This window comes from Colletotrichum scovillei (assembly GCF_011075155.1).
Source record: "Colletotrichum scovillei strain TJNH1 chromosome Unknown Contig00006, whole genome shotgun sequence".
Classification (NCBI taxonomy): Eukaryota; Fungi; Ascomycota; class Sordariomycetes; order Glomerellales; family Glomerellaceae; genus Colletotrichum; species Colletotrichum scovillei.
The window spans coordinates 631,639-658,286 of NW_023336264.1; the positions used below are offsets into that span (position 1 = coordinate 631,639).

The 26,648-nt window shown below is 53.4% G+C and overlaps 9 protein-coding genes across 9 annotated transcripts; 4 read left to right on the forward strand and 5 right to left on the reverse strand.

Annotated features, from left to right (window-relative positions):
- Positions 1-1,783: 1,783 nt before the first annotated feature.
- On the forward strand, positions 1,784-3,554 carry HER10_EVM0011273 (V-SNARE; the record flags this gene model as incomplete). Its single annotated transcript, XM_035480709.1, has 3 exons — positions 1,784-2,016; positions 2,117-2,818; positions 2,864-3,554. The coding sequence occupies 3 exons, from the start codon at positions 1,784-1,786 to the stop codon at positions 3,471-3,473; spliced, it is 1,545 nt and encodes a 514-aa protein (XP_035333368.1). The 3' UTR covers positions 3,474-3,554.
- A 359-nt stretch (positions 3,555-3,913) lies between these two features.
- Positions 3,914-4,693, reverse strand: HER10_EVM0008528 (ribonucleotide reductase inhibitor; the record flags this gene model as incomplete). The annotated part of the gene is made up of 1 exon (XM_035478046.1): positions 3,914-4,693. One exon carries the CDS (start codon positions 4,691-4,693, stop codon positions 3,914-3,916), a length of 780 nt encoding a protein of 259 aa, XP_035333008.1.
- Positions 4,694-6,912: 2,219 nt separating this feature from the next.
- HER10_EVM0005817 (40S ribosomal protein S27) lies at positions 6,913-7,517 on the reverse strand (the record flags this gene model as incomplete). The annotated part of the gene is made up of 3 exons (XM_035475421.1): positions 6,913-7,095; positions 7,209-7,271; positions 7,515-7,517. The coding sequence occupies 3 exons, from the start codon at positions 7,515-7,517 to the stop codon at positions 6,913-6,915; spliced, it is 249 nt and encodes an 82-aa protein (XP_035332683.1).
- Positions 7,518-8,098: 581 nt separating this feature from the next.
- Positions 8,099-8,931, forward strand: HER10_EVM0004861 (phosducin family protein; the record flags this gene model as incomplete). Its single annotated transcript, XM_035474490.1, has 2 exons — positions 8,099-8,163; positions 8,214-8,931. The coding sequence occupies 2 exons, from the start codon at positions 8,099-8,101 to the stop codon at positions 8,929-8,931; spliced, it is 783 nt and encodes a 260-aa protein (XP_035332546.1).
- Positions 8,932-9,559: 628 nt separating this feature from the next.
- On the forward strand, positions 9,560-13,500 carry HER10_EVM0010299 (leucine Rich Repeat family protein). Its single transcript, XM_035479763.1, has 2 exons — positions 9,560-10,402; positions 10,454-13,500. The coding sequence occupies exons 1-2, from the start codon at positions 9,882-9,884 to the stop codon at positions 11,523-11,525; spliced, it is 1,593 nt and encodes a 530-aa protein (XP_035333226.1). The 5' UTR covers positions 9,560-9,881; the 3' UTR covers positions 11,526-13,500.
- HER10_EVM0011230 (RNA 3'-terminal phosphate cyclase) lies at positions 11,661-13,067 on the reverse strand (the record flags this gene model as incomplete). Its single annotated transcript, XM_035480667.1, has 2 exons — positions 11,661-12,799; positions 12,872-13,067. The coding sequence occupies 2 exons, from the start codon at positions 13,065-13,067 to the stop codon at positions 11,661-11,663; spliced, it is 1,335 nt and encodes a 444-aa protein (XP_035333359.1).
- A 3,012-nt stretch (positions 13,501-16,512) lies between the features above and the next one.
- On the reverse strand, positions 16,513-19,097 carry HER10_EVM0008706 (uncharacterized protein; the record flags this gene model as incomplete). The annotated part of the gene is made up of 9 exons (XM_035478218.1): positions 16,513-16,813; positions 16,868-17,202; positions 17,366-17,519; positions 17,635-17,761; positions 17,942-18,071; positions 18,235-18,352; positions 18,529-18,682; positions 18,748-18,878; positions 18,958-19,097. The coding sequence occupies 9 exons, from the start codon at positions 19,095-19,097 to the stop codon at positions 16,513-16,515; spliced, it is 1,590 nt and encodes a 529-aa protein (XP_035333031.1).
- An 867-nt stretch (positions 19,098-19,964) lies between these two features.
- HER10_EVM0009922 (AhpC/TSA family protein) lies at positions 19,965-21,677 on the forward strand. The gene is made up of 2 exons (XM_035479393.1): positions 19,965-21,003; positions 21,091-21,677. Exons 1-2 carry the CDS (start codon positions 20,894-20,896, stop codon positions 21,638-21,640), a joined length of 660 nt encoding a protein of 219 aa, XP_035333171.1. The 5' UTR covers positions 19,965-20,893; the 3' UTR covers positions 21,641-21,677.
- A 78-nt stretch (positions 21,678-21,755) lies between these two features.
- HER10_EVM0011158 (uncharacterized protein) lies at positions 21,756-24,380 on the reverse strand. Its single transcript, XM_035480596.1, has 2 exons — positions 22,506-24,380; positions 21,756-22,444 (listed from the first exon to the last, which is right to left on the reverse strand). The coding sequence occupies exons 1-2, from the start codon at positions 22,697-22,699 to the stop codon at positions 22,228-22,230; spliced, it is 411 nt and encodes a 136-aa protein (XP_035333348.1). The 5' UTR covers positions 22,700-24,380; the 3' UTR covers positions 21,756-22,227.
- Positions 24,381-26,648: the final 2,268 nt, after the last annotated feature.

Genomic DNA, 26,648 nt, shown 5'->3' on the forward strand with positions numbered 1-26,648 from the left:
TTCGTGGAATCAACACAGAGAGGCTGATCTACGATTTCTGGCCAACAAGGTATGGCGTTAGGTTGACAGACCTGTGTCTACTTGCCTTCTCACCCACGCCCGGTGCACTCAGTAGAGTAGCCTTCGCGCGCAACATACATCCGAACTACTCGTGCGGACTAGATTTATTTCTGAGTGAAAGAGATTGTCATCCCTTCTAGCTCTTGCACGAGACCATGGTTGCTTTATGTTATGGTAGAGAAGTGGACTCTGATACGTAAGCGGAGGCCGTGCTATGCGGCATGAGAGACCTCCTCATGTCGGCTAGAGGCAATAAGTGCCAAGAGACTTTGGAATAAATATCATAGATCAACTCATGGATTCAAAAGAATAAAATTAGATTTTGAGCGGTGGATTTCCTACTCGAAACTCTTTTTGAGCCAACTTGAAGGCTGTGGGAATCGAATCATAGGAGCCGTCCAAGTGATCCGAGATCTGCTTCACGTCTATCGAACAAGTCATACTCATCTGAGACGGGAACAAATGGGCCTCATGAGGAATTAAAGAAGTTACTCAGGTGAGTGAGCAAGTAAAAGATGCATCCTCTGGCTCACCACTGCTCTAGCTCTCAGTAATCACACGAAATAGTTTTGCAATAGAAGCCAGACTTTACAAAAAGAAAAGAAGAATTAGAGGGTGAACACTGTCCTTATGATTCAAGCCCTTGCCCGGAATCGAACAGCGCGCCCCTCAGTCAACTCGAAGTCTGACTTCATAGGACTATTTATTTCTTTAACCACTCGAACACCTCTCACACAGCATGATCTGACCTCGCCGACCTAGACGGGCGCTGCTGTGCTGGTGACAGAAATGTCACTAGACCGTTTAGATAAGGACATAAGCCAACGATGGAAGGAGATCTATTGTGATGGGGAGGAGCGAGACAGTTGATACCCGTGTGGTTGAATGGGAAACCTGAGGCTGAGCGTCGATTTCATATGCGTGTGGTATAATTCAGGCTACCTCATGAGAAATCAAGACTGACCACCTCAACTCGGATACTTTACGTGTGTTGTGACGGCTGCTTAGATAACATATGGTGGGAGTCGCATGCCATAGATCCAGACGGTGGTCTCGAAGGAGCGGTTGTTCGCTTTAAATTCTAGATATATGCCCTTTTGTTGGACCCTTCCATTTTTGTTTCCCTTGCCTTTTCCAAACCTAAACCACAAGAACATGATAGCTATTGGCACGGTAATGAGCGAAATATCTTCATTGACTTCACCCTCGCAAACCAATCATGGTGGTCAACTTGTCACTTTATTCTTTTTTGAGTCTGTTACTTAGCGAGGTGAAATTAAAAAACATGTACCCAAGTAGGAATAATTGCTCTTCAGACCCCAGAATCCATTTCTTATAAATGCTTAGATCTAGTCTACTGTCATTGCATAAGCGGAGGTAGCATACCATGTTCTGGAATCTGGTGCTTGTCAGCACATGGCATACAATAGTGATGTTGCTCAATTTGTTCCTGAAAACATGTCGTAAAAGCTTCATTGTCCCGAAGCTAGTCGGATGGCTTTAGCCCGGTGACGAAGACCCACTAAATAAGGACATTTCTCCACTGAAAAGTTGGGGATCAGCGCCGGGAGGCAGAAGCTCCAACCAGGGGGAAATTTCGCGACCGGGACTCGTCAACCTCTCGCAAACGCCAGCGCTGCACAAGCATCGCCAACTTTTCCTCTGCCCTTCCCACACCACCTCCTGGGCCCAGCGGCAAAAAAGCCCCAAGATACCCTCCAAAATGGCCTCGAAACGCAGCTACGAAGCCTCCGAGGGCAACGACGGCGCGCAGCAGCCCGCGTCCAAACGCAACAAGAACAACAAGGCGCGTGACCACCAAAACGCTCACATCGACCCGACGTGGGGACAGAAATACGTCTTCTCATCTGCCACGGGATCGACGACGGTGCCGGTGGACCCGGAGCTGGATTTTGAGGATGATGGAGATGCCATGGCGTATCTCAAGTCGGTGAGGTAAGAAATGCCCCCTTTTCACTAGGCTGCCTTCTTTCCCATGTGCTGAACTGGTCTTTCGAAGTAGCGCGGGTTGATGCTGATATGGTGAGTGTTATAGGACACAAGCAAACGGTATTCCGCACCTCCTCGTGGCACCAAAGGTCCCGATCGGCCCGCAACTTCCGAAAGAGCTCCAGTACGATGACGGCGACTGGGAGGATGCGTACGAAGAGGAGGAGGGCGATCGCGATATCTACACCACAGGCGAGGGCGACTTCAGGGGATACTACGCCGACGGCGCATACACAGCACGACCCGACAACTGGGGCAAACCTCACACAACCGGCCACGACGACGAAGTAGAAGAAGGCGAATGGCCCGGCAACGAAGGCATCTACGACGACCAAGACGACGAGTCCTCAGACGCCGGCGCCGACTCCGAGTCCGCCATCCGCGAAGCCTACTTCGCCGCCATCCTCACCCGCTTCAAACGCCTCCGCAAACTCCTCCACGCCACGCCACCCGCCTCCGCCGTCGCCGCCCTCCACCCAGGCTCCCCGCACGACTTCCGCGTCGGCGCCTTCGCGCCCAAATCGGCAACCTACACAACCTGGTCCAACCGCCTCCGCGACGCGGACCCGCTCCCGGCACAACTCGCCTCCATGGACAAAGAAGGCGTGCTGCGCGTGCTCCGCGTGCTGCTGGGCGGCGGCGCGTTCCTCCGGCGCGGGAGCGAGATGAAGGAGCGCACGAGCCGGTGGCTGTGGGCGCTGCTTGCGCGGTTGCCGGAGCGCGGGGAGATGAACCACGTCGAGGTCGGGTGGGTGAGGGATCTGGGGAGGCGGGCGGTGCTGATGATGCAGAGCCTGGCGGATATGGCTGCGTTGAGGGATGCTTTGGAGGGGGAGGGGATGGATTTGGGGGTGAATGATGCTGTTGACGAGAGTTCTGACGATGAGGAGGCGTTGGGGGAGATGGAGGTTGCTGAGAGGGATGGGGAGGGGAGCGGGGAGACGTCTGGGGCGGAGACGCCTGGTCAGAGGGTTGGTGTTCAGCTCCGAGAGGATGTTGCGATACCCAAGGACTCGGTCAGCAACGGCGAAGTCGAGGACGGTGAAATCGACGACGACCAAAAGTCAGAGCCAATGGACGTCTCCGAAGACGGCGAAATCGACGAAGGCGAGGTCGTGGAAGAAGAGCCGGCGCCGGTCGAAACGCTCGAGGAAGCTCGCGCTCGACTACTCGCCCAGGTAGACACTGCGGCGGCCGTCGAGGATGCGCCTTCAGAAGCACCGTCGGAAGAACCCATTGTGGAAGAGGCTGTCCAAGACGGTGAGGACGACAGCGAGGCTTCGGACCAGCTGAGGGCGCGAATGAACATGAGGGCGACGCTCAACATGATTCTGACCGTTGCCGGTGAGTTTTACGGGCAGCGCGATCTGCTTGAGTTCAGAGATCCTTTTACAGGTATGTAAGCGTGTTCAAGCATCATTTTTGAGCAAGATAGGAGGACAACGGACAGAGAAGGGCTCTAGAGGGAACTCCTATCAAAAAGGGACTTAAGTTTGCTGGCCCGCGAGGGCTCAGGGGTAACGTGCTAGCCTATGATACCAATACAATAAAAACACAATGGCGCAGACCATTAGCCTTTGAAGAGGCGTAATACAAACCTAGCTATTCATACCGCTCGCGAACACAATTTGTCGCTTTTTGCTCGCGGTTCCTCCACGCACCCTACTGAACAAATGTCCTCAAAGCAGCTCTTGCCGAGTACAAGTGTAACAGACACACGCTCCGTGATTCTCTGCGACCTAAAAGAAAACTCCAGGCGCCCGCCTCCGTAACTCAAACAATATCATAGCACAAACAACCCCATCTCCATCCAAACATCCGCGTAGAAGGAGGAAGCCTCCTTTTATGCATCGCTCATATCAGTGTCAGGCGTGACGAGGAAATCCGCTTCCTCGAAATCATCCAAGACAACGTTCTCCTGCCCCAGCCTGGTCTTCAAGCTACGACGGCTCTTCCTCGGGACAGCCAGCGGGCGAGCGTTGGCCCACCCAGACGGGGCCAGGCTCCGCGGGCTCACCTCGCCCTCCAACCACGCCGCGCGGTCCGCCCACATCTGTACCGGCTCGTCGCTCTCCTCGTCGTGAGCGAAGAAGCGCTTCTTGCTCCGTCCGTCGCTGGCCGTGCTCTCGACGCTTTCCACGCTCTCTTGGGAGCTGCACAGGCCCGGCATATCGTCCAGCCCAGGCACGCTGCCGTCGTCGAGTTCGTAGTCGTCCTCGTCGCTGGAGTGGTGGACCGGCTGGCTGGAGAGGCCTCCGACCTTGTTGATGCCGCAGAAGGGCAGAAGTTCGCGCTGGGAGGCAGCGGCGCTGCGAGTGCGGTTGGTAGAAGTGGTGGTGGTTGACCGGACGACAGGGGTGCGGCGGTCCGTGGCGTCGGTCCACAGCTTGAAGCTGCTGTAGGAGCCCGTCTTGTAGCCCTCTGGCACGGACTTGCGGACGCGCATGCCGACGGAGAGGAGGTTGGATTGTATGTCCGAGGGGATGGTTTCTTGGACGTTGGGCGAGGGACCGGCGGGGGGAGGAGCCGGGCCGGAGCGAGTGCTGAAGAAGGAGGTGATTTGGCGCTGGGAGGGGTCGCTTGATGCGCCGGCGAAGAGACGTTTCGTTCTCGGGGCCGACATGGTTGTGATGAGATTGAGGAAGTCGAGGATCTAGCTGAAGTTCACACAGTCGGCCTTTGGAAGACTGATCGAAATTGACGTTGAGGAAGAAGCGTGGCTCGTGGAGGCTGTGGTCCAGGCGTTGACTTCTTCTCGGTGGGCGTAGGAAAAAGTATCGTGAGATGCGGCAGTTCGGTGGTGTTGAGTGGAGAGTTTCAATTCGTCGACCGAAAAAGCGTAGGAGATGGTAACCGTAGAAACGATCGCAAGCGAGGAATGACGTACAGAAGCGAGAGAGGATATGTCGTAGAAGAAAGATGGGCGGGGGAGGAGGGGAGAAAGAAGAGGTTGGGAAGATGATGGGAGATTAAGTTGATACGAGAGGAAGGTGGAAAGGAAGGGGTGGTGGTGGGGGATACCTTAATGACGGACCTGGGCCGCTGGGTCGGGCGGTTTTCCAAGGTTGCGAGAAACGGGCAGCCCAGAGTGGCAGAGAAACGGAGGGACAACGCATGGGACATCCGACGATCCGCGGCAGGTGGGCGATTAGGCGAGAGAAAGCGCGTCTGGGCGTGTTTTTTCGCGAGACTCGCGCGGCCAGAACCCACTAAAAACCACTAAAAACCACTTTAGCTGTGCTGGTGGGGGACCATGTGCCCTGAAACTGACATTGACCGGCGGGTGATTGGCGCCCCTGCGTTTCCATTCCCATTGCCCCCTACCTTGGCCGGGGCGGGTTTCTCTCATTCAAGTTTTGCTGCTCCACGGGCCACCTCTTGCCTCAAGGAACGGGAGTCCGTTTGACAACGGGCGACACGGCCTCTTCAGAATCGGCCGAGAGGGCAAATGAGGCGAAGTTCTATCTCATCCGTGTTTTGTGTTATATCGGGATTGTGAACAATGCTTCTCGTTATGATTGTTGCCTTCTTCTATTCTTCCTCTCGTTCGCTCTTGTGGATTAAGCGTCTGTGGCAAGGAAGGTCGTGTCATCTAGCATGCTATCGCAGCAAGGTGACGCATTTGATAGGCGATCATCCTTAGAAACGGCCTTGATGTGCGCCTCCATTGTCCAATTGAGGCAACTGAACACACAAACAGGGCAGCATGCAGGCCGTGAGATGAACCTCTAGCGGTGTAACAGCAAAAGCGTTGTTCAGAGTATGGCTCGATTCTTATCTACCCTCTTGTGGCCTCACAGTTTCAACGTTTTCTTTGGCAAATGTTCTGTTCCATCAAGAGATAGCTGTCAAGGCATCCCTGGGCTTATCTGTGCCAGCATCAAGCTCTCCAAATTAGTGGTGTGCCACTGATACTGGTACTAGGCTGCGGAAAGCAGTGCTACGCAAAGGTAAGATATGCTCAGTGGTCCAGCCATTTGGAGAGCCACGGAGAGGCCGGTGTGAGGTGAAACAAATCTTAAGGGCGAGACACACGAGCCCGCCCTCATATGGCCATGCATCTTCACCAGCAACTTCAACATTCAAAATAAGTGGGCAGCCGGTGGGGGTCGTCGCAGATCCGTCAAGGTACACGCGAGCACGTCACTTCACCACATCCAAAGACACATCACGAGATCACGAGAAAACACATTATCAAGAGGCCGGCCGGGGCGTTTGTGGAAACCATTGAATTTCGCAAGCAGTGCTGATTCCTCCGAAACTCACTGCACTCCGGGTATGAAGCGATCATCAACCAGCGGTTCCACGTCCTCACGTCCAGGTCATCCCGTGGACCACCCAAACGCTCATGCGGAAAGCCATTTCCAGCTGTCCAACCCCCCATGCAGAGAGATAACATAAAACTCCCATTGTCGTGTACTGACTGAAGAAACGCAACGCATCAAGAAGAGACGGGCGTCGGAACGAGACAGAATGAGGGAGTGTGTGTGCGTGGTGAGCGATTGGTTGCCTTTTTGTTTGCTTGTTTTGTCGGCCGCGCGAGGAAAGAGAAGAAAACTGAGGAAAAGATGCGTCGATTGGTGATGCAAAGGATATCCGGAGACCCCAAACGCCCCTGTGTTTTTTGGTCAAGAGATTTTTTTGGAAGCTCCATCTTCTATCCGCAAAGGTGTCTGATTATGTTCTGTTCGAAGACAGCAGACTCTAAGAGCCCGTGCCAGGGTTGTCTATACGCCCATGCCCAGGTCGCTTGCTTTTGCAGATCCGAGATGTCCCACCAGTGATGAACCGTCCAAGTCGTTAATACCCAAGGGCTAAAAGAAAACCGTCGAGGCGAACAGTTTACTTTCTGCGGAAAGAGCAGCCCTCAGTGAGTCTCGCCTTACCACCGGTAGGCTGGCAGAGGACGGTGGTGCATCCCTGGCAGATGACGACGGTCTGGGCGTGGGAGAAGACGGTGGTGATGGTGAAGCAACCGGGGCACTTGACGTCCATGAAGAAGGAGCGGGGCGCGGGCACAAGGGTCTGTCCAACGTGTGAGTATCATCATATCTGTCACCATGTATTCGTGGTGTGGAGGGGTAGGGTAAGGTGAGGCAAGGTGAAGATGTCGTGAGGGTATCGTGGGTGTATCGTACCTTGAGCTTGTGCTTGCGGGCCTCGGCGGCCGGGGAGGGGTTGAGGAGATCAACGGCGAGAACCTGGGGGAGAAGCCATCAGCATGATGGTTCCTTCATCAAATGTCGCATGCGCAATCGTCGTGTCCTTCCTCCACAGCCCAGCCGTAACCATCTTTTCCTCCTCTTGCCATGATATTTTTTTTTTTCGCCACTCGCGTGTTCCCAATGCGGTCGGTTTATTCGGGTTTCGTTTCGTCGTGGAAGAAGACAACATCACACGGGTGATGCCAGGCATAAAATGCCATGGCAGCAGGAGGGCCTTACCATCTTGACTGATCTGATCGAGGATTGATTGATCGGTTATCGGATGCGAGTGCTGTCGGGCTTGACGGGAATCTGGTGGTGTTGAGAGAGCAGATTGTAGCACTCGCAAAAGAACGGTGATGATGGGGTGGTGGAATTGTGAGCCAGAGAGGGGACCCGTCCGCCAAAAATCCTCTCTCCGAGGACCCACATTAAAAATTTAGGGGAGGACAGTGTGCCGAGGAGGGCTGGATCACGGGACTTGACGCCTACACTTCAGTCCCGCCTATGATTGGCTGCGGACCTGCTGCCCCGGCCGTCTTACCTAAGGCAAGTGCACCCGCAAACAGCTTGGTGAGGGCGGGGTGTCAACGCTGGCCTGGCCGCTGGTCACCTTGAGCCGCTTCCATGTTCCATGTCGTTCTTTCCAGGCAGTCGGGTACTTAGGCATCTGCGATACTAACCTGCAGCCTGAAGTCACTGCCCATACCATTAAGGTGTCAGTAGCATCCACCAACATTTAGCCTCTTGCCTTGGACACATCAACACTCTCACCTACTTACCTTACTGCACTTACGCTTGCTCGCATACAAAATACCGTCACAATGGCAGCGCCGATGGACCAGAGGATACAAGTCCCAATCGATGATCCCAATGCAGATACCGAGTGGTATGTTATCTCGCGACAGCTACTCGGCAACTCCTGACACGTGCTGCCAGGAACGACATTCTCCGGAAACATGGCGTCATCCCAGAGAAGCCTCCCAGCCCGACTCCCATGATCGAAGAGGCCATCGCGGAAGGTCGCAGATTAGCGCATGAGAATCGACTTGAGGGCAAGGACCTCGACGAGCTTGACGAGTTGGAGGATGACGAGGATGAGGCATTCCTGGAGCAATACCGTCAGCGCAGAATGCAGGAGCTCAACGAGCTTACAAAGAAAGCCCTCCACGGCACCGTCTACCCGATTTCGAAACCCGAATACTCGCGGGAGGTCACAGAAGCATCCAACAACGGCCCGGTATTCGTTAATTTGACGTCATCGCTGGGCACAAACGTCGAGTCGCGAGTGCTATCAGAGCTCTGGAAGCAGGCAGCGCAGGAATATGGAGAGGTCAAATTCTGTGAAATGCGCGCGGATAAGGCCATCGAGAACTACCCGGAACGAAACTGCCCAACGATCTTGGTCTACAAGAACGGCGACATTGCTAAGCAGGTCGTGACACTTGTGCAGATGGGAGGCGTCAAGATCAACATGCTTCAGCTGGACAACCTGTTGGTCGAGGTCGGCGCTGTACCTGAGACGGATATGCGCGTGGCCAAGCGCCGGAGGCAAGCAGAGGACGAAGAGGAGGAGAGGGCCATGGGCAAAGGTATCCGACAAGGAAACGTGTCAAAGTCCAAAGGACACGACAGCGACGATGACGACTGGGACTGAGAGATGTCCTCGGGTTGTCAGTGTGAATGCGTCGTGATGTGCGGTAATACCCCGGTTGAGATGGATGGACGGGGATTGATACCTTGATCGTCCGCATGCTCTACAACGTGCGCAGCTTGACTCAATACGAGTTCTGCGTCGTCGGGTTTACGAAGTCATGGTACTTGTAGGCCTCGTCTGTACCTTTCTCATGCAAAGAGTTATTATGCTCTTCAGGATGAGGACTCGCCTCAATAGAGATGGCCAGGCCATACGTCAATGTGGAAATTGACGGTTCACCAAGAACTAAACCTTTACCACCATGCGAATTTGGACGCCTTCAGACCAAAGTGAAAAGCTATGCGCAACGAGGGAGAGTGTCTTGGGCAGCCGGTGTGAAAGTGTCACCACATGACGAGGGGCTAATCTTGGTTCCTGGATTTCGTGCATCTGATGCCCCGCGTGTTACCGCTGCGGAGACCCTGAAGGCTGAAGATAACGGCTATCGATTGGCCTGTGCATGGGTGGGGTCCAGGGTGTCCTGAGTCCCGGGGAAGGAAAGAAGGCTAGGCCGCTTTGGGGCAAGGTCTTCTAAGTTTCGGGAGGGCCAGTAGACAAGTGTTGGTCGCGTCAAGACGTAAACAATGCCTTTTTTCCATGGCTTTTCGAGAGACTGAACAAGTTGATAACTCCGACGTCTTTTCAGCTTGCACTTTGACAGCTTCTGGAACTCGGTACAAGGGTGTTCGGAGCTATCTTCGGAGATCGTGTGAGCGGAATACCCCTGTGGGACTTGACCCTGGCCGAACGCGTTCGAACCCCCACCTGCGTCACGACACGCGCTGTCCCACTCGCGGGCGAGGGTCGTGGTGGCGGGCCTCGGACGGGAGCTTCCCAATCTCTTGGTGCCGGCTTGACCTCGCACACATCTCAGATTCCGTCTCTCTTACATCTTCTTTCCAATCTTCGCCATGGCCGACGAACCCAGTCTTCCCAGCTTGTTGCCGTCCATCTCATGGAACGCCCAGACCCAAAGCTTTAGCAATAATCCGAGAAAGCGGAGGTACAACTTTAAAAGCCACTCTGTCGCGCCGCCATCATGGTCCAACTCTAGTGACCCTGCCGTATTTTCCAGCGATGACGACCCAGGTCTGGACAACTATGTCGAGGGACGGCGAAAGAAGAAGAAGTATGTAGGCTCTTGGTTCCACCAGCAGCCTGCATCTTCCGATTCTGCAACCGGGGAGCCGCGGCCAGCGCTGAGGGGCAAGCGAACCTTGAAGCGCGACCTGGACAGTGGTGTCTGGATGGGCAGCGACAGCACAGATGGCGACGAGAGCGTGATGATGCCCGATCTGCCGACGCAGTCGAAGCTACCTCAGCTCGACCGGGTAATGGCTCGGCGGCGCAACGTCATCTCGGCCGAGGAACTGGAAGCGCGGGAGAGGGTACAGCAATGTCTGGACTCTGGAACCGAGTATATTGATCTATCGTGAGTGTACGATCCAACTGCAGGCACCCAGGTAGATCTGACTGTAAACAGCATGATGGGACTCAAGACTCTCACCGATGCTACCATTCGCCCTCTGTCCGAATTCTCCTGCATTCCCATTGTTGCCGAAGGAGTACCGTTTGAGCAGAAGGATCCCGCTTTGCAGCTGTATCTGTACCGCAACCCTCTGCAGCGGCTTCCGGGGGCCATATTCGACCTGGAGCACCTGACAGTGCTTTCGCTCCGTGGATGCCGACTACGGGAGCTGCCCCCTGCGATTGGCAAGATGCGAAGTCTTCGCACCCTGAACCTCGCCCAGAATTTGCTTAGATACCTCCCGGCCGAGCTTCTGGATCTCATGGCAGCTCCCTCCGCCTTGGAAGAGTTGCTTCTACAGGGCAACCACTTCTTTCAGGCGGCTGAGCGGCCTGCGCTGGCTGACTTGGAAAGTCTCGAGAGCGACGCTTCGGGAGGCTCGGAACTGACCGAGGCGTGGAAACCCGGCTTTGACGGTGTTGCGGGCAGGTTCTTTGTACGATCACCGGTCCACTATCTTGATAGCTCGGGCTTCTCGCACTCTGAGTTCCGCCTTGACCCGGAGGGAGTTATCGTGCAGACGGAGCGGCTGGACGACGCCGGAGACACCACATCACTTATCTCCCCACCGTCATCGGCGCCTTACCACTCCAAGTCCGCTGGAAGAAGCGTTCCGAGTGCAAAGGGTAGCCGTGTTCCTAGTCTGATGGAGTTGGCACTACGCAGTGCCTACAAGAGCTCCGACCTTGGCGACCTGCCCGACTACATCCCTGATTCGCTGCCTCACTTGCAAGCCCTCCTCGAGCGTGCTGCCGACCAGCGTGAAGTTGGCGGACTTGCTTGTTCTGCGTGCAAGAAGTCCTTCGTGGCACCCACAACGCAGTGGCTGGAGTGGTGGCAGGTTTGCCTCGTTGAGAGCAGGCAGACTCAAGAAGGCCACGTCGTCAAGGCTCGTCCCTGGACGGACTTGGATGAAGAGAACGAGGGAGCTGTTCCGTTCTTGAGGAGAGGATGCTCGTGGAAATGTGGCCCTGCCAGCTTGAAGGAGGGACAATGGACGATTGCTCCTGTTAGCAAGGAAGAGTGAGGGCGGGGAGTTGAAAATTGTTTGGGATTATCTGTTACATGGCGCTTGTTATTGGCACGGAGTTGGAGGCAGACTGATTTGTGTTTAAACCTTTTTATTCAGGTTCCAGGTTGCGTTGTTCGATATCCAGTTTTCTTAGCTGAAGCTCGTTCCAACCCCTTTGCATATCGTCCCCTTGTTGTACCACTCCACTGAAGGCAAGATCTCTGATGCCACCCATCTCGCCGTCTGAGCATGCAAGCTGCCGTATCCGAATGGCTTATCTGTCTTATCCTTCCTCATCCTCTCCCCTAGATCCAACTGCGCCATGTCTTGGCTCGCAATCTCCACGTCATCACCACTGCTACTTTCTGGCGCAGTAGTACGCGGAAATGATGTCGTTTCCTCTGCCAAAGCCTGGAAGATGATGAGCTGATCCTGTAAGTACTTGTCCACCGTCGAGCCCGGTATTGATAGTTCACCAAGTAGACCGCAAACGACCGCGCGGCTGGTGGCCCACGCGAAGTCGTCGGGCTCGTGCCCAAGTTGTCTACGCCGGCTCTGCTTCGGAGACGCGGCCTCGTCGCAGCCCCAACGTAACATCCCAGAGGCGTCCTTGGCTACCAGGAGGGTATACATCCGCTTGTCGTTGCCCGAGTCCTCGACGTGCTTGAACACTATCTCTGCATGGGGGAAAGCTCCGGCGATTTCCGTCGCTAGTGTTTCTTGGAGAATGGCTTGCTCGCAGGAAGGGACGATCATTGTGACGTCTATGGAGTGTACTACCTTGCGACGTTCTGAGGGAGCACCGTCGTATGGGTTCGATATGGGAGATAGCTGACGCAGCGGCTGGCCTGGTTTGAGAGGGTGAATCGTGAGTACGATGGAGCCCCTGCTCTGCGGTCCTTTGCTCCATCCGCGCGCTCCCAGTTTCCGCTCCACGCGTACGCCCTCGAATGAAGATTCTAGGCGTGGGAGGAGGACTTGGTCTAGGTACTCGTACGAGAGTGAGAAATCTACATTCGTCCCGCCCTGAATCTCTAGCTCGATGGGTTTAGCTTCGTCTCCACCTGCGAAGAGAAGGAATGGGAGGATGGCCTGGAGAATCAGGAGCGTGCTCGCGGCGCTCGTGTCCGCCACGATCTTGATCTTGCGGGACTTGTTGACTAGAGCAGCGGAGGGCGAGAGATGGGGGATGAAGGTTAGGGTGCTGCTGCCTACGGAGAGGCCTTCTACCTCTGCGTCTGTTGCTTCTGCTAGCCACCGGATTGCGGTGACGTGTTGGGCTTTGAGACCTGTATTCGTTGTTGTTAGTTTACCGTGTTGGCTGAGATGGGCTGTGTATAAGTGAAGGCGTGGGCGCTCACCGCCTCCTTTGCTACTACTGCTGTCGCCTTTCTTACTCCTCCCACTTCCACCTCCGCCACGCGAAGGACGATTCCCTCTTACGTTTGTGATGCGTACCGGCTGAGTGGTGACTGCTGCGAGGGCTATGGCGACGCGGACTAATTGTCCGCCTCCTTCGCCGGTCCGCCCGTCGATTTCGATGGGCTTGCGGGACATGCTTTCTCTTGATTCGGATTGATTGAGTATACCGTGGGACTCGAATTCTTAGATGTGTAAGCTGCACCGTTGATTGGGTGCAATTCCGAGTCACGGAGCGGCCGTCTCACGTAGAGCAATGTCCCCGAAATCTATTGGCTTGAGTAAGATGTCAATGTTGTGATTGAAGTAAACAGATTGTCTTCGATGAGCTTTTATGAGCATGAGGTTTAATAATCCGGGTGGTGAGGCACGTTGACGGAGATCCTGTCAGATTTGAGTTTGGATGCCAATTGACTCATACGCCGGACGACACTCGCGATCTTCCAATGTTGGTTAGGCCCCCTTATGGCCTCTGCGTGCGCCTACTTGAGCGGCTAACTACGACCAAGGTACCTTCGCGGATAGGTGATCAGGCACCCATTCAATGCATTCGATTTACCCTAAATGAGCCTGATCCTTCATAGGAGAAATGTTGGAAGGAGATCAGTTCGTATTCGTCAGCTAATTCTAGCATAGCTCAGCCTCCGGGGAGGAGTGGGATGCTAACGACGCAAGAGTGAGGCGACAATTGCATGCGTGTCCTGATGGTGCAAAGGCAACCTGAATTCCTGATTGCTAATAAAGTCAACGCAAACCGGCGTCGTGAGACACTCATTGTTGCTCTCATTTGGATGCTTTGTTTCCGTTTCTAGCTCCAATTTGGCTCCTTCCCTCCTTGTTTGATGAACGACACCTGCCCCTGAAAACGGCCAAAGTTTGCCCCGGCGTCGAGATCCGCCAACCATCGGGGGCCGCTTTGACCTCGCCGAATCTCCGGAGATTATTTCAACTTCACTTCCACTTTCCCTCAGAACCACCTCGATGCCTCCTGCGATACGTTTCTCGTCATTGTGTCCTTCTGTCTTCAATCACGAGATCTGGTGATGTTATGGGCTTCACTTCTAACGCCAGCTTTCTTTTAGGCTCTCCCGACGCACCGAACGGAGACCTTGCTGCAGAGACAGGGGTTCAAAGAGTCGCCGAGCCAATCACCGCTCTTTACCACAGCCATGTTGAATGGAGTGCACCGCATTTGCAGGGTCGACGTACAACTGGGAGCTGACGTCTCAGCTGCGCCTTACCAGAGGTACAAGACCTCGGTCTCGGGGCTCGCAAGACACCTCGGCATCAATGCATTCGTCTCACTCACTTACACGCGAGCGGCGACTGCCGAGTCCGTCCGAGGAAGCGACGTTAAAGACGAGCAGAGAAGGCGAACATTTGGAGCGGTGGAGGCGAGAAGTGAAAGATCCGGGAAAATCACCCAGCCGTCGACAGCGAGAGAGCGGCCCACAGTTGTTATAGGCCACGGGCTCCACGTAGTCTGCCTGGGACTCTGATTCGACTAGGGCAACTTGATGGTCACAGCACAACATCAGGAAGCCCAATTACAGCCACTCAATACTCCAAGGCAGCATGGCATAACGACGACGAATCTTAGGCGTTGATGCAGGACACGACCAAGCTGCGCTAGGTGACTCACTCGTGTGACTGCGAAGCAAAGAGACACGAGAGTATAAAGACCTGGCCTGCCTCGCAATCAAGTCGGTGCCCCAGAAACTTCGAGGTGCGTAGTATAATTCAATGGATTAATATGACTACTCATCAAAAGGCGAAAAGAGATGGGCCAGCAGAAGTAAATGAGCTGGTAGCCAACACTCCAGAACCTAGACTTTCGTGGAGGCGGCACCAGCCTCATTACAGATAACCCAGACTACATTCCATTCACATAGTCATATTCTCAGCAAACGGAATATGAACGCACAGATTCTAACAAGATAGACAACTCACCTCCTCACATGCTCCAGGAAGATAAAGCCATTGGATGGTGAGGTCCGCTCAGAGGTCGAATGAAGAACACATTATTGATCACTTAGGTAACGATGGTACTTTGGTGTAGTTGCATTCACTTCGATCTACCTTGATATCCCTTCTCATTTCACTTCCTATCAATGTTTTCATGGACGGTTTAGATGGATCGTAATCAGACCTGATTGCACAGCTCCTCTATGGTAGGTACACTCTTGACTTTACTTCCATTCATGGATCGTTACCTTCGCAGACAGACTCCAGAGTTCGCCTGCCGTGCAAAAGCGGCATATGGTGATCCAGCGGGATCTCTTGCCCGATAGTTTCAACCACAATTCCGGCTCGTCTCACGATTTCTTCTTCCATGCGGACCATTCTATCAATCATATCGTCCTTTGAGGGGTTCTCCAGTCTTGTGGTGGACCCTGGCTGCATTGCAAAACGGCCCAGATTTCTTCTGCATCAGCACAGCCGGAACCTTCTGCATATACAGGAACTTAGGCCAATCATAGAGAGGCCGTTCAGCGACACACAGCGCAGATCCGGGTCGAAGGGTGGTACACCGGCTGCGGCCCCACTGCAGCCGGAGATCTGCATCGATGGGCCCTATCTACGATTCCATTCAATGAAGCCGCCACCCGTCCTGCCATCGCACTGCCTCGAAGACTCCATGGATTGGAAATCAACTTCGTTGGGGAAGCTGCTCTAGTTTCCCATCAAAACGTATGTTGATGGCGATAATGCGAAGCCGAGACCGATCATGGAAGCGAAGAGGCAAATTTTCGAAGAGCGCAGGCTGCGCTTTCTAACATAAAGGTGGCACCGGTGACTTCTCAGACTATCCAAGACAATGATTCGACCTTGACAGCCACGAAAAAAAGCGAAGTCCTTCCCCGATACGCGAAAGCAATGTCCGCTAAGCAACCCAAGTGGCAAGCTGGCTTGGGCACCAGAGTCATGGGCATCTTAACACGAACACCAAACCGTGTCACTACGGATCATCAGGCCTCCGGCGCTGGAAATCGACGGCAACCGACATCTACATCATTGTGTCTGACTCAAGCCAGGTGTACTGGACGAGTCACCACTCATCAACCCTACAGGTATTAAAGCCCTAAACTACCCTGCTTCGCACGTCAAGGGTTTGGGTCCGAAATTCAAGAATGATCTATTGCAATACGGAAACTCGACGACGTGATCAAGGACGAACTGTTCCTACCAAAACGATGAACCACGACAGTCTAATCGAAGACAACTCTACACCGTCGACACTTCTCGTAACATGCAATAACCACAGATTTGGTATGTGCTGTGTGGATCTCCTTCTGTCGATACTCTTTTCTTTATGATTTTCTTCTCCGTTCGCCCTTGCGGGGGTTCTTTATAACATGATATCCATATGCATTCTTACTCAGACAAACTGTCTATCAAACAGGGGTATAACATCGACGAGGTCGAGAAAGAAATCATGGAGTCGATAGCCATGATCCTCAAAGTTTTGAGATCATTGGCTCCGAGGCCTACAGATAAGGTCAGTCTGAATATGACAATGGATGGTGAACAACGACATACTCTGCTTCGAGCGATGCAGAGGTAAACATCTCTCGCGACGCCCCTAATCTCGTCGCCTGGAAGGCCGACTAGGAGTATCCCGGCGAGATGACGAGATACCTTGGCGACTGCTGCTTGGAATGCCAAAGTCATCGTCGAGCTGCCGAGCATAGTGGTATGTCTGTGTCGATGAGGGCTGCTGGCCGTAGCCGTACCCAAGATCCCTGACACTGCTGAGTACATCTTCGTGGCTTCGCTGTTGTGGCTGGGCACGGGATGCCGGTCCAGAAAGTCTCTGGGCGTACGCCGCGCGGTCCTCTGGCGACCAACCTGGTTCTTGCAGGCGCGGTTGATCGCTAGAACCACTATCAACATGTCAGTATCGCTCTGTGAGATGGTGATCTATGCTGCACTCTTACGCAAAGCTACCAGCTACAGAGGCTTGGGAGTAGCTGACACCGGCAGACGCACTTGAGCTACGCGAGTTGGTGTAGCTGCCCATCTGCTGGTGTGAGTCGTTCGATGCCGGATACCAGGTACCGGACGCGCTTGGCTGAGCATAGGACCCAGGGTTCCCATAGCTGTTTGCTGTTGAGGAGTGCTGGCCAGAGGGGTAGGAGGTCGATGACGATGAGTGGCTGCTCGAGGTGTTGGAGCGCCTTTGCGATGCCGAGTTGGTCTTGCTGCTTCGAGTCATGTTTGGGTTGATACGGAAGTGACTTGGGAACGTTTGGTGTGAGTTGGATCTTCTGTCCTGGCAAGTGGTTTCGTCAGTGGATGCCGTGATATTTAAGGTGTTGTAAGAATACTGGAGGTAAGTTCGTATCTGTTATATCGACACAGACATGAACGCGGGGTACTGAGGATCAAAGAAGGGCCTGAACGGCCAGGAGTCATCCAGGCAGCGAACGACTAACCTTCGACACTAGCCACCCCCCGAGGCGCAGACCTTGTCGACTTGTTCTATTTCCCAGGACCGCCTCATCCACTCGCCTCCGGGGGCCGTGCAGACGAAGACGGCGGGGCCGTTCTTTTGCCAAGTGCCATCCAGCGGTGTTGTCAGTCAGGGAGCTGACGTATCGCTCTCAGGTGCACGGCCTGAGTATATGGAGGCCATGGCTAGGTAGCCGGCGTGGGTAGGTAATCGTTGTAGCGACATAGTGGCCGCCTTGATGCCCTGGCTCACCAGAACATGGTTCGCATGGGACGTTTCCCCTTTGGGCCCCTGAGCTGCTGACAGGACGACAGATAATTGGTCGCATCAAGCGTTCGACACAGAGTCCTGGGCCGATGGGACCAGTTCCCAGACGATTCTAGACCACGCGGAGCAAGAGCAAAGCTCGGGCTGTTGGGGAGGAGGAGGAAAGAGAGGAGACACCAACTTGTGGCCGAGGGACCGCCCATTCCAGGTGAAGCTTGCGGAAAGCGTCATGGTACTTGCTTAGGCACAGATGATGCCTGGGATCCAGCTTCATGAACGGGCACCGCCACACCGAGTAGGACCGTGGAGGCTTGGGCACCCCGGAAGATGCGACTCGGCCCACGAGAAGAAGCCCGGCGGAGTGCCTTGGTGTACAGCCATGCCGCCGTTGCGGCGATGCATCTTGTGGCAGCGTCAAATAGCTCGGGACGGGTGGCGAATTGCTAACTGCGTCAGAAGAGTCACGATGGCGGATGAGCGAAGTTCTTTATGCCCTCGTCAAGTTTGCATTTGTTTTGCTAAGATGCGGGGTTCATCAATGATCACGAGGTGGAATGCGTGCAATGGATATTGCATCATGCATACCAACAACGCATACCTGCAGAAATGCACAGTACCGGTTGGAACTGTCTTGGTTTGCCCATGATCGCCCGCACAGCGGCTTATCTTGCGGACAGAGTCACCGGCGCCGTGGTAATACAGTCTCACCAGCAAGATCGAGGGGACACTTACTCAGGCGCTGCCAGCTTCCATATTCCCTGACACTTGAGACATAGGTAGGTAATCTGCCTTTCTGTCATGCCTACCGGTGAAAGCCTGACCGGCACACCCTCGACTCCGCCGGGTTCAGCCATCCGCTTACCGCGAGCTCCATCTCACTGCTTGATACACCCTCGAAGCATCAGCACACAGCCAGCCAGGCCGAATACGAGAGCATCATCATTGGGCGAGCGGTCGCTTCTTGGGCTGCACCAAAATGGTTGTGGATTCCTGGTGGTACTCACCATTGAATCTCCATGTCTAGCACAACAGGCTGCAGGATCGCAACCCCTGTCAATCGCTTCACAGGCAGATTCTGAGAGTATTATGGTGTCCTACGGCAGACTGGGCGGCGGCTGCAGAGAGACACGGTGCTGGCAGCCGAAAAGCCTGAGAGCGTGGGCCCCGCCCGCACCGCATGCTTGCTTTTTCTCTCTTGGACTACTGCCATCTCAGTGATCTCGCACCCCCTGCGGCACGCCAAACATACTGAGCGGGTAAGCAAGGCAAGGCACGTCACTTACTATCGCATGAACACAATGGGGGCACCTGGGGGCACGGGGGGCATTGCACCGCAGCAAGCAGCCGCTTTCTGCACTGATTCCCAATGCCCACGTTGATCGGGCGCTGGGCTGAATTCCATCACAAGCTTGTGAGCTGAGCTGAGGGCGAACAGGCAGGTTGAACATGGAGAACGAAGGCCGGAGGCTGCCCCGCAGCGCCCCCACTCCCGTTCATCGCCTTATAGCCGAAGACGGTCCACCACTCAACGCGACGTTGAGAATTGTGACCGAGGTTTCTCCTGACGCAAAAGCTGATTTGAAGCATTGCTAATTGCGGAGGGTTTCTATACAGTACTTCTCAGCCGACCTTTCTTGAGTGAGGAGATGCAATTAGGCCCCATAAGCTGTGATGAGGACGTCAACAGTCGAAGCCGATCCAATGATCCACGGAGTTTAGGCAACATACACGTCATGCAAGCTGTGGACAGGCTCAGAGAGAACCCGGAAATGATGCAAGAGACTGCTTTCCTAAAGTTGCGCCAAGGGATACGTCTTAACAGACCTATATCCGACCCAGAAGTTAAGAAAGTTTTCGATCTCGCCGTTAAGTCTACTATCTTGATGGACCCAAATGCTAAACAGTGGCATGCAACTGGGTATAACTTGGGGGGGTATCAGCCAGATTGCTGGTATTCTGATGACAAATCCATTGACTTTGTCTCTCATTCACTCGCCCCGGCTTCTCTTAGTGATGGTAACCCTGTGGAAACCAAGATGACGAAGAGCCTCAAGGATTCGCTGAAAGCATGGAAATTGAAGAAGCGAACAGGAACGAGCTTCCGACTGACAGACGACATTGCAAAGCATCTTCTCTACGAAAGTGGCAAAAGACGGCAGTTCATTTTCCACCACGCCCAGGTCCTCAAAGCTCAGATTGACTTGTACCATTCACATCCGGATCCACTTCAGGGGAGTTTAGAAGACAATCTCAGGCAGTAACAGTCAAGTCTGACTGCATACCTTTCGCGATACCATAAACTGAAGAGGGATTGTAGCGGAACACTTCCACCTCAAGTACTGTTGGAGACGTTACGCTCGATCCAGGACCTCTTATTTCCGCCTTCAGAACACAAATCTGCGAAGATCCTCAAGAAGCTTCATATCAAAGCGACGCAATGATTTCGATCCTGAATGCTACCGATACGATGGCGTGCATTTGCGAAATAAGTTGCTAGAGGACTTCCGATATATATTCTGGAGTGGGCGTGTGGACGCGTTGTGTAAGCTGTTGAAAGAGCGACCCCCGCGAAGTACTCTTGAACGTTGGCTTAGATGGCAGAGTAGTGAACGTAATGCCCTTCTCGTGGCTCTGCTGGCCATTCTGATATCGATTCTTGTCGGGATTATCAGTATCGGACTTGCAGGGATCCAGATATGGATTGGGTATGGTATGGAAGCATCCCGTTGAGTGACGAAACCACGTCACATGTAGCTGTATTTACTGCTTAGATTTCGCAAAAGCTCAATCGCCCTCAAAGTGAGGACATAGTTATTGCTTTGCTCACGTTTATGACTGGAGAGATTGAAGAACAATACAGAATTGGGAGGACATCGTGACTGCAACAAGCATCACGATAACCGGAGGATCTTATCTTCCACCCCACTTACCTTACCTTATCGCGCAAAAGTTTAAAAGAACGCGACGCGTTGAGCACACTTTAACGCATCACGCCATGACCAGCTTAATGGAAGATTACCGAAATGAGACCATGGAGCAATCTGTGGACCCAATGGCAAAAGAAGGTATCCACAACATCCAGGATCTGAGTCGGGAGCTTGAGATCAGTGAAACATAGATAAGGAAAATTTCCGCCTCCTGGCACAAAGCTACCGACACTGTTATCATCTCATCCACAATAGCTAGCTCTCTTCCTCTCCGTTCCACCTCCGATCACGCAAAGATACACTTTATTGCCATCACGATGTCTTCTACCGCCTTCGTTCAGCGCCCTGCTCCCGCCTTCAAGGCCACCACCGTCTTCCCTGGCGGCGAGTTCAAGGACATTCAGCTGTCCGACTACTTGGGACAGTGGTATGTGGATTCACGCTGCACTAGCCGTAGCGAAACGGCGCGCCGAAAATGAGACAATCTAGAGCTAAACTTATTGATCTTCTCTAGGGTCGTCCTTCTCTTCTACCCCCTTGACTTCACCTTTGTCTGCCCGACCGAAATCATCCAGTACAACGACGCGCTGCCCCGTTTCAGCGCCATCAACACCACCGTCCTCGGCGTCTCGACCGACTCCCACTTCTCCCACCTGGCCTGGACCGAGAAGCCCCGCAAGCAGGGCGGCCTCGGCTCCGACCTCCAGCTGCCCCTCGTCGCCGACAAGTCCCACAAGATCTCGCGCGACTACGGCGTCCTGATCGAGGAGGAGGGCGTCGCCCTTCGCGGTCTCTTCATCATCGACCCCAAAGGTATCCTCCGCCAGATCACCGTCAACGACCTGCCCGTCGGCCGCAACGTCGAGGAGACCATCCGCCTTGTTGAGGCTTTCCAGTTCACCGACGAGCACGGTGAGGTCTGCCCCGCCGGATGGATGAACGGCAGCAAGGGCATGAAGGCCGACCCTAAGGGCAGCCTGGAGTACTTCGCTGCTCAGGGCGAGACCAACGGCACCAACGGCCACACCAACGGCAACGGCCAGAAGAGAGCGAGAGTCGAATAAGTGTCTTTCTAAGTCGAGGAAGGGTGACGAAAAAGGGTACGAGTGTATAGACTATAGATGTAGAAACTAGACTTGTAGAACACTAGAACTGCTAAGACAGATGTAAAAAGTATGACGCGGGTCCAATCAACCTGCAGCGTCTCAATCCCAAGTTTCCTGATCAACATTTGCCGTTTGACGTGATGTCATGTCGGAGATTTAATGTGAGCTAAGGTGATTAAGGTCAGGGTCAAAAGAGGGCGTGTGTCGGTCTGGACCCACCAGGGACATCCCAAATACATATGTCTTAATCAAAAGTAGAGCTCTGTTTAAACGTTCATGTTGGCTTGACCATATTTCCAAAGAGAAGACAATGATGCCATGCTGTACAGGTATAATGGAGGTCATGGATGATACGAAACTTGGGAAACACTAGTGTACAGGAAAGACATGAACAAAGATGATGTGATCCCATCCAAAAAATGTTAACGCAGAAATAGAAGAACAACCATGAATTTAGAAACGAGACGATTCTGAAATAAGATGCGCCGTATTCAAATGTAGACTTCAAAGATGCAAGCCCTCCATGCTAAGCAGAAGTCCGTTGCCTACTTGCTCTTGTAGAGTGGCTTCAGAGTCTCCTCGATCCTTTTCTTGGTGTTGCTCTTGTGCCTAGTTCGAGTTGATCGACCACCTTCCCGCAGTTTCTCCCGATGTCTTCGTTCTTTCTCTTGCTTCCTCAAATAGTTGGCAGTTTCATTTGCTCCACCTTGACCAGATGAGGAGGCCGCAGTGTGGTCGTCATCGTCATAGTCTCCATGGAAGCTATGATAAAGTGTAAGTATGTTCCGCATCTGTATGCCTCAGGGGTAGCGATGTTGAATACCTCCCAGCTTCTGCTGCGTTATCTTCATGCTGATGATAGCTTGGGCATTTCTCGCCATACTGGGCTTGATGGTATTGCTGGGTCGACACTTGGTTTGCATTCGTGTAGGATGGTTCCGTATAGGGATACCATTGCCCATCGCTTGCTTGGTAGTATAGTCGGCCGTCGGCGCCGTATTGAATAGAAGATGACATGGCTGGCTTCTTGAAGATGAAGCAAAAGAGGGCAACAGGTGGGGTAACCGAAGACGAGAGTTTGGTGATAAACGACGTAGCTATTTGCGTTGAAGTGATGCTAAGCGAAATATCAGCTCGTTGTTGCCGGCCGACGATGCGTTCCCGTCATATTTATAGTGTGGCCAGTGACACCAAGCTTGATGTGTGTTCGTGGGACCGTGACAACCTTGGGCGTCCTGCCTATCCATGACCAGAACATCTCGAGCCCTCCCAAACATGGGTCATCGTACTGAGCTTTGACATCGAATCGATAAAGCAAGGCCAAAGTCCGTTGCCATGGATGGAAGATAGTGTTGTTTGAAGTTAGGGATAACCCTGGCCCACTGTCGGTGAAGGATGTCGTCAAGCTTTCTCGAACCGAATGTGTCATGAAGGGGCGGCTATTACAGACTGGGTGATAGGTCAGCTTCTTGGAAAATGCAAAGCAAAGAGCAACACAGGACAACGGGACAGGGGTTATACAAAAACATGGGGCCGATCAACAGCTTCGCTTTAGGTGCACTGGCAGCACTGCCGAGGCAGACTGCTGCGGCCCTTCGACACGGTATCTCTTGTAGAAAGAACCATAGCCCCTGACCAGTGATCAAATCACTCTGCTGGATGAGAGACTGTCTTTCTGTTGCACCAGAACAGACGAGCGTTCACCGGTACGCTGACATTTGTGGACCGCCAGGTTGCCTGCGCTGCTATGACACTGGAGGCAGGTCCACAGCCACAGTCAGAACTTGACGCAGTTCTGTGCCGCAATTGAGGGAGCTGTGTTCGTTGTTGATGCCGGCGCCTTCGGTGGTATAGCAGGTTCGGAGAACAAAAACGGCCACTACCGGGGGTGTTCACTGCAAAAGAACCACCGAGTCCCCGTGGGTCGTGATACCCTCGATGCCGAGCCGTTGCGGAGGATGAAGAGTCGGGGAGGCCGAAGGTGAACCTGGAAAGATAATCTGGGACAAGTTGGGGCCGTTGGGGTCTAATATCTCAGGACAGCAAGGATTCAGTAAGCTCTGCAGCCGGCAACCTGGATTTTGGGATACAAAACAGATGATCTTGCGGCAGGCTGTGGAGGGATCTAGGTTGGCGCCCATCCTACGGAAGGTTTACTCCCTGTTGATGGTGTAACGGGCGGCTAGTAAACCCGCCTTTGGGTAGTCTTCCGAACGAGAAAGTTGTAATTGGGAAGTCTTGAAACGAAGTTGGCATATACGGCTGCCATCCTTTGCGCCGGGAATAATCAACCGAGAATATTGACCGGTGTTGTTGTAGGCAAGATGACCAGGAGAAGGATCAGACTTGGCCATGGATGATGGAGGCACAGCAGACAAGCAGACGGCACAGTTAAGCCGTCTTGACTGACCGACAATTACCTCAAATCGCCTGACATGTCGGTGCATTTGGAGGAAAGACAAATCTTCGTCAAGTTCGTCTTTACCTTCTCCTCGAGCCTCGGGCCAGAGCAACGACCATCCAGCTCTCGCGAAAGCTTTTATTCCCCGCATTGTAGAGACATGTTTCTCAACGACAGCCGCTCGTGTTGGAGCTGTCGATCTAGCTCACCCCAGCGTTCGAGCGCCACAGGTGCTTCAGCTATCTGCAAGATATCGGAGATCCTTACCTCTGTCGGCAGGCTGGCATTCTCGATCGGTAGAACGATGTGACATGGCCAAAGAGATTGAAGTCAAGACAGCGCTTAGAGTTAATCATTGATCCCAGAAAGCCCCAGTGCCATGCCATCGGATTTCTTTCTCCAGGATGTTTCAAGATCAACGTGGGTGGCTTTTGTCCGTAGATCGCAAGTTCTTTTACGACTTTCCTCTTCGGCGGCGATGTATGAATCACATGTTGTTTCCCATGGAAAACGGGCCGTAGTGTATCAAGGGAGCAGCGCGCCGACCGCTGCTAATTCTCGCGTGCCGAAATGAATTGTGGACAAGACGCAGGCAAAGCAGATCAGTCACATTTATCGATATGCTTTCGTACATAGCTGAACTGCAAAGGCCGGGAAAATTGGGGCCTGTCTCGGCCGATGCGACCCTCATTATGTGTGGTGGTGGTGTTGCCGAGCTTCCAACAAGCGAGAAACCATTGAACCCAAGCTTTCATTCTGGCTTCATTATCCAGCCTCCAGCTTGAAGGTATGCCGCGACGTGTCAGTCCGCTCGTTAAGTGTCGGCAGCCCAAGATGTCCCGCCAGTGTTCCTTTGATGGGGAAGCGGATTAGGCAGGTAGTAGGAATCGCATCTCATTGATTTTGATCGTTACACTATCAAGCTCGAGCCTGGTGCATCTAACAGAAGAGGCGTCTACAGCCGCAGAGTCTGGCCTTTCCACCGAAGGTGTCCTCACCACACCAATTCATCATTATGAGCCTCCCTAAGAATACATAGTCACGTTGCATTCCACGTATCCCCCACTCGAAAACCCGATGCCTCCGCTCCATCTACTCCATACGTAGACAGGTAGAGGGCATCAAAGATGATAAGCAATAGAACTGCGGCTTAGACCTTGAACAGAGTCTTGACAAAAATATTAGTTCTGCTCTGTGGCTACAAGTCAGTACATGTTCGTAGGCCGCAAACGTGAGCTCGCTTGCGTTGTGTTTCTGCTTGCTGGGGCCCGGTGGAATCATTACCTGCCTGGGTGATCTCAGCCTGATTTGATGCGCTGCATCAGCGATCCCCTTTCGCGAAGGCTCCCTTGTTTCCCCCAGTGAACTGACGAGATTCGATGCCCTCAGACAGCTTAAGAGGTTGCAAAAGCGAATTCAACCCCGGGATGGCGCTCAGCGCGCTTGCAGCCGCACTTTTCCCTTCCATCCTGGCCTGCTTGCCAGAGGTGCTTCGATCTGCAAGCCTCTCATGCGCACTCTGCACGGCATCCACAAAGTCAGTGAGTGGACGCGTAGGATGCCACATTTCTGCAGACCCATGCTTGTCATGGCTTGAATGGCCATCCACAAGGTTATTCATAGATGATCTGGAAGTGTTTTAGACAAGCACATTCAGAACAAAGGCAATACCCACGCTGCGGAGCCATCTTGGGCCCCGGTACAGCTACCAGCGCTGAGTGGAGAGCCTTGCAAGGCTGGAGTGGAATGATGAGGGCTCACCATCTTCACCGCTAGATTTTGAAGCTTCCTGATGGTGGGTGAGCGAGACTTGGGGTCCAAGGAAGAAAGCCACTTTCAAGTGAATGGGTGTGAAGAGGGTTTTGTAGAGCCCACTGTATCATGTACGCGGCCTCTCACTCTCAAGAAATCAAACTTGCTCTCGCCGACCGGAAGGCTCACATGTCCTCCTGATGTTTGAGGGGTGGAGCTCCCACCCCTATGAGCCTTGCTTGTGGTTCAAGTGCTCAGAGGCATGGTGCGGTTACTCTGCACTTTCTGTTCGGAAGTTACTCAGGAAGTCTCTCGACCCCAAGGAAGAAGTCACGAAGGGCAGAGCGGGACCCGAATGAGTACATTAAAAGCCTTCGAATGGGAAGTTCACATCGACCACCCTAATACAAGACTGCTCACCTACCACTATGAGGCAGACGTGATCGAGCTAATGCCGACTGGAAGTAAGAAAGACGAGGCGATGTTGAGGAATACGAAAGTTGCCTCGTCATGGTAACCTGAAATAGGGGGGCTTGTATTGGACAAGAGTGAAGTGGAAGTACACCCCTTCTCTCATGACTCCTGATGATACAGACATATAACGGAAGCACTCACCGCCCCCGGGGTGTTGGAATCTTATAATCTTACCCTCTGAGCTGTAAATAGTAAGACACCAAGGTCACTCGGAGGTGCGGCCATGACTCTGAGTCGTCAACAAGATAGGAAGCCCCATTCTCCTGCCTCCTCCTAAGCCCCTTTGAGGCTTCTGAAGGAACGTTGAGCGCCCTACAGTGTACACATTGCCAGCACATC